This window comes from Rosa chinensis, chromosome 5, assembly GCF_002994745.2.
Source record: "Rosa chinensis cultivar Old Blush chromosome 5, RchiOBHm-V2, whole genome shotgun sequence".
Lineage (NCBI taxonomy): Eukaryota > Viridiplantae > Streptophyta > Magnoliopsida > Rosales > Rosaceae > Rosa > Rosa chinensis.
The window spans coordinates 32,918,672-32,929,607 of record NC_037092.1 but is presented as its reverse complement, the minus strand read 5'-3'; the positions used below and the strand labels follow the sequence as shown (position 1 = coordinate 32,929,607).

General features: G+C 39.4%; 1 protein-coding gene across 2 annotated transcripts; it reads right to left on the bottom strand.

The window, feature by feature from the left end:
- Positions 1-4,536: 4,536 nt before the first annotated feature.
- LOC121049076 lies at positions 4,537-9,363 on the bottom strand. Of its 2 annotated transcripts, none has more exons than XR_005799270.1 (2): positions 5,422-5,590; positions 4,537-5,134 (listed from the first exon to the last, which is right to left on the bottom strand). XR_005799270.1 is itself a non-coding variant. In XM_040505550.1 (2 exons), exon 1 carries the CDS (start codon positions 9,308-9,310, stop codon positions 6,878-6,880), a length of 2,433 nt encoding a protein of 810 aa, XP_040361484.1. In that variant the 5' UTR covers positions 9,311-9,363; the 3' UTR covers positions 4,541-5,134; positions 6,481-6,877. The 2 variants fall into 2 exon arrangements, 1 of the variants encoding a protein (XP_040361484.1); XM_040505550.1 differs by lacking the exon at positions 5,422-5,590 and adding an exon at positions 6,481-9,363 and having other exon boundaries at positions 4,541-5,134.
- Positions 9,364-10,936: the final 1,573 nt, after the last annotated feature.

Here is a 10,936-nt window from a genome sequence, read left to right as displayed (position 1 = left end):
AATGCGTTTCCGCATGAAAACCATTGGCTCTTATATCTTTTAAGTAATCGATACTTTATTAATAATAGCCAATGATTACATCAAAGTTTCGTGACCATAATCTAATCCAAAGTAAAATCAAACATTAGACAAATTGTAGTCACTCAATTCGTTCGGTAATTCCAATTAAATATGACCAGGGAAGTAGAGAGAGATGTCGGTGGAGCGAAGCTCTCTTAAGTACCACTAATCTCAATTACTTTCCTAGACATCATACTTAATTGAGTACGCCTAGAGGAAAAGAGATAATCCAATAAGTCATTTTATTGATTAAGGCATAATTGGCATTACATAATTCTTGGAAAAATAAAAGACTATAAATAAAAATCTGCGGTATTTTGTCTTCATCGCCAGATTTAAAGTCTTTGAGAACTCGAAGTCTTGATCACCATGATGCGACTACCTTCGTAGGTACATTGCAAATTCAGGTCCATTGATCAGACGTTCCATATCAGAAATAGACACCATAAAGAGGATTCTCCCTTGATTGAGGCGCATTGGCGCAATATGCATAGTCCCTAGGACTGGTGGCGTTGGAAAGTGGTGCCCATGGCCAACGTTGGCTCCATGGTTTCCAACCCTATTTCCCTCAAAATCACGCCTCCTACGGTCGTGGGATTGTCGCCTTGAGCGATTACCTTCTTGAGCATTTCGATCGTATGGATCATGACGTCGATGGCGACTTTCTCTAGCCATAGGACGATGCTCTTGATAGCTATCTTGAAGCCTATCAATTTCTATTTTCACAAGTTCATTGCCATGTCTTTCAGTAGTGGCCATAGCTGCAATAAGCTGTTGGAAACTTGTGATCCGTCTTGCATTTACATGAGTCCGGAATAAGTCAGAGGACCTCATAGCATAGACGGGGAAGGTATTGAGGGTTTTCTCAATCAATTGGTCTTCTGTGATTGTTTTTCCACAGAGACGCATCATTGCTTTGATGCTGAGAGCTTCCGAATAAAATTGCATGACAGTGTCAAATTCAGAGAAGCGAAGATCGTTCCATTCTGCTTCTGTATTCGGAAGGATGGAGTCACGAATATTGCCATATCGTTCGCGAAGCGCTTGCCAAAGCTTTATAGCGCTATCCTCATTTATGAACTCAAACTGGAGGTCACTATCCATGTGACGTTTCATGAAGGCAAGTGCCTTGGAATTATCTTTCTCAGTTTGAGGGTCTGGAGCTGTTTCTATAGGACAAAGCTCTTGGATTGTATGCAATAAATCACGGGCAATGAGGTGGATCTCGGCATCAGTGACCCAAATTAAGTACCTTTTGCCTGCATAATCCAATGGAACAAAATCGAGTTTGTTTGTGTTTGACATCCTGAAAGATGAAACAAAAACAAGTTAGTTTCGGAGTCAATGCTTCCACGAAAACTAAATAAGATTTCCGAGCTATGCTACCAAGAAATCGATTTCCAAGAATAATTGGATTAGACCGAAACAATGATGTTTATATGGTCGTTAATCGATGCTTACGGACGCTCTTAGTCCGAAGTCTTACGAACGCTCTTAGTTCGTTAAATTGCGTGAATCCCCACGATTCCGCTTTTCAAGAATCGAACCCACGTTATAAGAAAGGTGGGATGTAGAAGAAGGGAGGTTTTCAAGTCCCCGAGAAAAGAAGAAGTATTTAAAATGCTGAAGGCATGAACTTTATTCTTAAAATACTTACTTGCTTAAATACTTACTTGTTGATTTCGGGTTTTGGATCACGCGCGTGTTGATGCAGGCGTGATGTGGTGTTGAATGCGTGGGGCAGCAGGGGCTGCAGTGATGTTGCAGTAGCAGTAGGTTGCAGCAGGAGAAAGAAGAGCTGCTGAGGTGGGTGTGCTGCAGGGGCAGCAGATATACGGCAGATTCTGTTCTGAACAGCTTGTACCTCGATTGGTGTACAGATCTCAATATGACTCCGATAAGGCTGAAATTCGGAGGTTAGATGGAAGAGACAGAGACGAACAACTTTGATGAAGAAAGTTTTTCGATCTGAGCTTCCGAACTAGACGTTTCGAGGCTTGCAAGAAGACGGATGTGCACAGGAACGGGAAAAAGATGCAGTGGGTGTGCGTTGGCTTGTTTGCGCAGCAGGGATGCTTCGGTGGCAGCAGGCTGGAACGCAGGGCTGCAGGGAGGGGGCAGCAGGGGCTGCTGTGCAAGGTTGCAAGCACACGGGTGCTCGGGCTGCAGCGAAGGCTCGGCTAGCTCGGGCTAGGGGCTGCTTTGTGAATGAGTTTTGGTTTTTCTGTTTTGTGGTTAGAGTCGTGCTGATAACGTGTTTAAGTATAATGTATTTGAGAGAGATTGATGAGAGAGATGTGTTCTTATTATTGAGAATAGGAGCCCTATATATAGGGATTACAAAGTGCTAGTTCTAATGTTACAAGGAATACCAATCCGTGTAGGATTGGGAAATCTAGAACCTTCTCTCCTATTGCTACTCCTAGTTTGATAAGGCACACTAAATCAATATTCCTTCAACAGAATGAGACAATTTACCTTATTGGTAAATAGCTCTTCTTTTATTTTGGTTGATGAAAATTTAGACTTCAGGGTGCGAGAATTTATGGACAAGGCGGAGCGACAAAACTCAAACTCTCCTCTACAGGGTCTTTGTGTTGGAGGTTTATTAATTTTTTTTTTCCAGACTTTTCCTTGTTCTCTTGACACACCAAACCACAAAGGAACAACTTCCCTCAGAGATTTGATTCTCCATTGAAGTTGCCGATCTCAATCCTTATCCTCTAGTGTCTTGATGGTACCTATGACATGACCCATCTTGTGAACTACACGAAGATGGGCAGAGATCATCGTCTTCCATATGCAATAATTGTCAGGCCCGCTCAACTTTGCTCCTCCAAAAGTACCCGAGGAGGAATCTGGGTTTTAAAAAAGAAACTTCTACCTTCTGAATACCTGCACCGTTGGTACTCTCTGTTGCTGTTTGCTGTAAGAGGGGCATGTTTTGGCCTGTCATGGTGGAAGAAGAACATAATCGCGGTAGAATTAAGACATATAAGGGTCTTCAACTAGTCGAGAGAGATGATTTGACTAGTCAAAATTAGAGTTTTTCCGAATAGAACAAGTTGATAGCAAATACCGAAGAAACCTTCTGACAAATTACTGAAAAGTGATAGGAACATAAACAATCATCTTGAATAGGAGGAAAGACCAATGAAAAAACAAAGAGACAAAGTCCTCTAGGATCATTGCTCTGATAACAAGTCAAAAATTGAGATAGAGATCGAAGAGAAATATTTGTGAGAGAATTTTCTGATGTATTATTCACACTTGTCTTAAGGATATATATACAACCCTAAACTACTATACACAACCAAATGTACTACAAGATAGTACAATCGAATATAGGAAACGTATTCCTATAAGATAAGTACAAAATACATATATTCCTCCTGATCATTTTAATAATGATTCACAAGTCAAGACTCCCAACTGGCCGGTATAGGCTGGAAGTTGGGGATCCTATGGAATGCGGTAGCAGCAGCTCATTGTTTGAGAAGCGAGAATGTACTAGTACCAGCTCTTTATTTGATGAGGAACTGGAATGTGCTAACAGATTGAAAAGGTGGTTCAGAACTTGTAAGAAGTTAGTGAAACAATGCTTTCTCTGAATTGACATTCCAAATCGTACTTTCTCTTGAATTGGTTAGTGAAGCCATGAAGGTTTCTTTCTTTATAAATGCAAGGAATAGGAAGGGCGAGAGTGGGACTGCCAATATCAGAAAGTCTATATATCGTTTAGACACATTTTGTGGATCTTAATGCAATTTGAAAGATCTTTATAGCAATTTAACCTCTTGATCAAACACTTCGACCCACTTATGTAGATTGATTTTACCTTGCAATCATATTAACATAGGAACTATGTGATTTCTCTACACAAGAAGTTTCTTTTCCTTAACGTGATGCATGTTGTCTAACTCTGCCCTTGAAAACAGAACCATGAATCTTGAAAGCTCAGAACAAAGCTGTCAACCTATGTATAGTTTTCAGAGAATATGATTTCTCCAATATCTCTGATAATACTGTTGTTGAGTGTTCATTTGATTTCAGTTCCTCGCATCGTTCTGTGGGGACAAGAAATGAACAGAATACCATCCCGTACATCCAATGTGTACTACTGAAACTTGGCCCGACTTAGCTTATAGTCAAGTTTGATCTGTAAACCTCTTTTAATTGTCAAATCAAAAGATCAACATACCAATTTTAAAACAAGGAGCAAAAGACTTGAAGTCAGATCATCACACTAACAATGACAAAGTATTCAACTTTTAGGCTACAATTTTGCCGTGCAATTTGAGCAACTCACCACATAAATATTCCACATAAAAAAAAAAGAAATTGAAAGACCAAAGGAAAAAACTAGTTCAACCAGATTTCGATCGAAAAGAACAAAAAGAGAGATCACGCCAAAACAAATTTAAAAAAATTAAAAAAAAATCAGAGAGAGGGAGATCACGTAGAGGGAGAAAAATCTCTCCAATAAAAGCAGCAGTAGAAGAGAATACAGTTGGCAAGACGCAAATAACAATCTGGTACAATAACAATGTCTAGATAGGCGTTTTCATAACAGGGGACACAATAGTACTGTGTTCTGAAACACCGGATAAAGTCCTTATGCAAGGGATAACATAGTTTATCGTAGAGCTGACCAATGAAAAGGAGTACACATGCGACACTATATACCTCTTGCTTCAACACCTTACGGTTATTCGAATTGTCATACCTTCTGGGTCAGGGTTTTTTGGGCATTCGTAACTCCAGTGAGAAGCTGGTACCTCACAAATGCTATAAGACTTCATAATGGCACGTCCTACCCAGCCCCTATCAGAATGGCCACCCAACGCATGACATCCTCTACAAACTATTGCATAGTCACTGCCAACAGTTGTCGTCTTTGGGTTCGGGATGCGATCCAGGTACGGGCAATCAAATGTCCAGTGTTCCTTGTCCTTCAAGCAAACATCACAAACGTCAAATTCTTCTTCCTCGTCTTCATCCTCTTCTTGTTCATTCTCTTCTTCTTCATCTTCTCCTTCTTCTTCTTGTTCCTTTGCTGATTCTTCTTCTTGTTCTACAAGAAATTAGTAAACAACAATTTAAATACATGTATAAAGTACAAAGAAAAACAAAACAAATACTCCGGGAACAGATCTCTGTTCCCAGCATAACAGGTAAGCTAGAAAAATATATTAGCAAAGAAGAGGCCCTTTTACTTTTCAAAATCTTGTTCAAAAACTGCAAACAGAAAGCCGCCACTTCAAGTTCATGCTTATTAATGGTAAAGTTATTACCGGTTTTCCTATGATTTCTAGCAATTTCCAAATAGCAATTTCCTATGATTTCTAGTAAAGTTATTACCAGTTTGTAGGGGATGTCATGTGTTGGGTGGCCATTCTGATAGGTCCTGGGTAGGACGTGCTATTTTGAAGTCTTGTAGTATTTGTGAGGAACCAGCTTCTCACTGGAATTCAGAATGCCCAAAAAACCCTGACCCGATAGAGAGATCACATTCGAATAACTTTAAGGTGTTGATGGAAGAGATCTATAGTGTCACATGAGCACTCCTTTTCATTAGCCAGCTTTAAGATAAACAATGTTATCCCTTGCATAAGAATTTTATCCGGTGTTTGAGAACACAGTATTATTGTGCCCCCCGTTATGGAAACGCTTATCTACACATTGTTATGTTGTACACCATAGAAGTGGTTCCTTAGATAAGAACCTTACGTCTTGCCAACTGTACTCTTCTACTGCTGCTTTTATTGAGGTGAAGCCTCTTGGTGTTCGAAATGCCATCCTTGGAGGCTTGGACTTCATGCTCCGAGTTTTTGGGGTCAAAATTTGACGGGAGAAAAAAAACAGTGGGAAAGGTCGAAAGGAGGTTCATCAATGGAGGAATTAGGGACAACGGGTTTAGGAAAGTAGGCTTTTTTATGAAATGGGTGTCCACTAGTTGGTGAAACCATGAGTATTTCTTTCACTTCAATCATGGTCTCAGGATTATACATGATTCTTAGTTTCCTACTCCCTAGCAAATACCAGAGTATTGCAATGGAGGGAAGGGTGGTGGCCGGGTTCTTTGTGCAGTGGTCCTCTTCCTTTTGAGGAGAATTGACATCTCGTGCGAAATCCGCTATGGAGGGACTAATATCGCCTAATCCTCCATTCAATTTTTAGATAGTTTGCTAACTGTTCATCTCCCATCTAGATGAAGAATTACTAAATTTTTGTAATTTGCATCTGCAATTCACCATACAAATGCTTTTGCATCTGCTTTCCATATGAAAATTTCACAAAACTTGAATCAAAGGCATGTTTCTAACTTTCTGAAAAAAATTATGATGGATGGTGGATTACACATGCCATTTCAAATATCTCCTTATCAAATTTATTGAAGATCATATCTGAATAACAAACCTGTAGATGCGGTTGTCCCGTGATCAATTTGATGGATATGTCTTTCTATTGTCATACTTAGCAGTTACAACATTTTAGTGCCTCTTGGAAACCTAGATTAAATAACCATTAGTGATTAGTGCATCACACATATAGATTTACCTATGCAGCGGGTGAACACACTAATTGCATATGTAAACTGCTAACATGGTGTCCCATTAGCTTTTTAATCCAAGCTAGAAGTAACAAACGAAACATTAGGATCTCCTCATACCGTCTTATTTCTCTTTTACAGACAACAAAAATTGTCTCAACTTTTATCTCGAAGACTCTGAAATACAGGGTTTAGACTGCCAAATTCAAGAGAGTTTAGACTCCTAACTCAGAGAAAGCACCATTTGATTTAACTTTCAATGAGTCAACTCTTCCCAAAAGTATTTTCTTTCAACACCTGAACCACCTTTTCCAGCCTGTAAACCTTAGCTTTAAGCTCTGAAACTCGTTTTTCAAATGAAGTGCTGCTGCTGCCATCTTCCCGTTTCTTGAATAAGGATCTGCTTCTTGCCTTACTTCTCATTACATTTTTCATTTTCCTCTTACCCTTACCTCCCCAGATCAAAGCTTTAATGAATGGAACCTCTTCCTCCAATCTTTCAGACGTCTTAGTATTAACAAAAGTACCTTCATCTGCAATTGAAGGGCTGATGCTAGCACATTCCAGTTTTACAAATAAAGAGCCGCTGCTAGTACATTCTTGTTTCACAAATAATGAACTGCTGCTAGCACATTCCCGTTTCTTACATAAAGACATGCTGCTACCACATTCCGGTTTACCAGATAAAGAGGTGCTGCTAGGACATTTATTGCCAACGATGCTCACCATGTCATTACTTAGACTTCCTTCCTGACTCATGATTACCTTGTCCAGTTTCCAATGACCTTTACTTCCCCAAGTCACCACTTCACTACTCAACACAACTTCTTTTTCCAGTATTTTTGACTTCATAATATTCATATAACTTTCATCTGCAGATGAAGATGCACAAATTTGATTGGGACTTGACAACTTCGCACTGTCAGTATATTTTCCAGTTTCAACAATTTTAAGCTTCTTCTTAAGTTTCAAAGCCTCTGATATAGTTAGATCATCTTCGTCTATAGGATCTCCAGCTTCCATTCTATTCCTTTTGAGAGAAAATCCTGGAGGACAAAAAGAATATTCACCTTCATTCCGTCCTGCAGAAACCTGCACAAGTTCTTCTGAATTCTTTGGAGAACAAATACAAGGACTGGAAGCATCATATATCAAGTCTACAGCTCTCTTAACTTTCTTTTTCAATGGAATATGTCTCTGTTTGAGGCCTGACACAGATTCCTTCCACCAATTTAAGTATCTAATGCTAACATCTGCCTCAGAAAGCCTGGATGGAATATACAATTTCGTGTTGTCATAATTTTGGCTGTGTCCAGAAACAGAACACGGAAGGTCTTGATCAAATCCAAATTGCCTAGCTACTCTATGTGGAAGGTACTGCTGTATAGTATCAAATCCAACTAACTCAGCCACCCTCAAGCACATGGCAAATGACAATAGTTCATCATCCAAGCCTGCACCAACCAACACCCACTCTTCCTTTTCAACATAGTATTTAGGAAAATTCCAGTTCTTAATGACCATGGCATAAGGGCGCCACATGAAACCTTCACCTGCTGAGTCTAAAACCCTCCTCATATCTCCAACATTCAGACAGTCTACTTTATCCCATCGAGCCAATCTCGGCTCACCATAGCATATAACTTTGGGCTTTGGCCTAAGTTCCAGAAATCGTTCCCAAGCCCAAATCTGAACTAATTGAAACTGTGACTTGATTATGAGTTCCAGTACAAAAGCATTCTTGACATTTAATTCATTTGAAGATACAATTGTCCTTTTGAGCAGACTCAAATCTCTATAAATGTGAGAAAGAATAGCTGGTGCAAGCGCAACTCTAATCCCCCTAGCTAGACGAATTGCAATGGAGAAAACAGCCTTATTGACTGCATTGTGAGAATTATGGAAAACATACCTGGACAGCCAGAACACAAGGAATGCTTCGTGCTCTAATTCACTTCCACTCTTCATGAACTTCTTCATCCATAGTTGTGTGTAAACAACTCTAACCCCACCCTCGCGATTGTAAAGTCCAATTCGCTCTTCCTCAAGTTTGTCTTCTATTTCTTTCAGTTCTCTGCTTTCAATAGGACTTAAAATGGAGTATCCCAAAACAGAAAAGCCTCCCAAAACCATAACATCCTCCAATGTGATAGTTGCTTCACCCCATGGAAAGATGAAGGTGTTGGTCTCACAACACCATTTCTCTGCAAACCCACAAACCAAATCCTTTTTCCTTTTGATTTGGTACGTGGAATTGAAGATGGCTTCAAAGATACCAGCTTTCTTCCATGTAGATTGGTGCTTAGAAGCCAAGTGGAGAAACCAACTCTGCAAATCTTGGTGGTCGTAACGCCATCCACGGAATTGAAGGTTCAACTTTTTTGGGTCAAAACGGGGTGCGAGGGAGGAAAGAAAGTGAGGGAGATTGAAAGGAGGTTCATAAATGGAGGAATTAGGGAGAATGGGTTTGAGAAAATAGGCATTTTTGCAAAATGGGTCTCCACCAGTTGGTGAAACCATGACCATTTCTTTCTCTTCAATCATGGTGTCAAGACGAGACAGAGTATGGGAGATGATTGTTGCTCTGTAGCAAATAACATAGAAGGTTTTAGAGAGAGAGAAAGGATTTTGTCGTTTTGGAATTTGGAGTACAGGGGATTTGAATAGAGCCTTCGTTTTTTGTTTTTGAGGGATCATAACACAGTAAAGATGTTTAGCCGTAAGAGGAAAGAAGCAGTTGAGAGACCTGGTCTGCTGGTCACGTGACTCATAAAGACTGAGACCCCCCCCCCCCCCCCCCCCCCCCCCCAACTCCTCCTCACGACCTCACTCCTCACTCCTCAGGAATTATAACAGGGCTTCACCCCATTTCCATTTCTCTATTCCCCCCCGGGCGGTTTTTTTCTTATTTGGGAAAAACCAGAACCTTTAATCTACCATAATCCTACCCAATTTCTTACCCTCAAAAATCTCTTATGTTTTTTAGAAAGAAAAAAAATCACAAATAGTGTATGAGTGTGGAATGATTTTACACTTTGGTGTATCAATTTTGCATCCCGTCTATCACTTTGATGTATGCCGTTAATTCCTCCATTAAGTATGGTCATGTGGTCTGTCATGTGTCATTTTTCTGGGGTATCTTTGTCAGAATGGGGTTTTTTGGCTATATTGCAGACACAAAGATTGTTTTTTTTTCCTTCTTAAACCTTGTTGATTTCTGTTACTGAACAAAGCCTTGAATGCAATCACAAAATTGAATAGCTAGCTAAAACCACAACACATCGATACAAACACACTCAAAAGACCAAAGAAAAACATAAACACCAAAGCAAAAAATCAAGAGAGGCTATCTCTAGACCAAGAGAGCCGGTGTGCAAAACAACCGAGAACAAGAGAGTAAGTAAACCCTAATCATAATCATCATAGATAGAGAGAAGCTGTTGCCATTTTCCAGAGAGAATATTTCTGGGATTAATTACTCCTTAAAAATGAGAGATGCAAAATCACTTACCATCAGTACATGCATGGTTGCTCTCCATCAAGCCTGAAATACTTATAATAATTCGCCATCATCACTCCACCTATATGTAAGATTCGTAAATCGAATCTCAATGTGGTAAACCCTAGTTTTCTCATAATCTCATAGAACAAATTGCAAGAGAGAACTGGGTTTTGACACGATCATTTCGTTTCCCTGTTTGGTGTATGGTTTGAGAAGAGAAAAGCATAAGCAATTTTTTCCTTCTTCTATCGAAAGGGTTTTGAGTTTTGACATAATAAGACGAAAATAGCCCTGAAAAATAGCACATGACAGACCACATGACCATACTTAACGGAGGAATTAACGACATACACCAAATTGATAGACAGAATGTAAAGTTGATACACCAATCTGATAGTTTTGAAAGTTGATACACCAAAGTGTAGAATCATTCATAGTTCATATACTGTTTTTGATTTTTACCCCCTTTTTTAAAGACCCATCTTACCCGTCCAAAGCAATCCAGAAGTTGAGAAAGTAACGATTTCATGATGCATATAAATCAAAGGTTGATATAATATTACATTATTCGAACATTGACACTATTTCATATGAGAGCCGAGAGGTGTCACACTCAAAAAGTTGAAAGTGAAAAAATATATTAGCTTCTGTATTGGAATTTGAATTTGGAGGGAGAACTGTTTGTATGAATTGTGAGTGTGATATGAGAGTTTAGTTTTCTATTGAATATGACTGAAACCCAAGTGAAGTTTTGTACAGGCTGATAATGGGTTTGCAATAAGAATGATCTTTGTGTTTGGTTTAGCCGACTAGTATCGAGA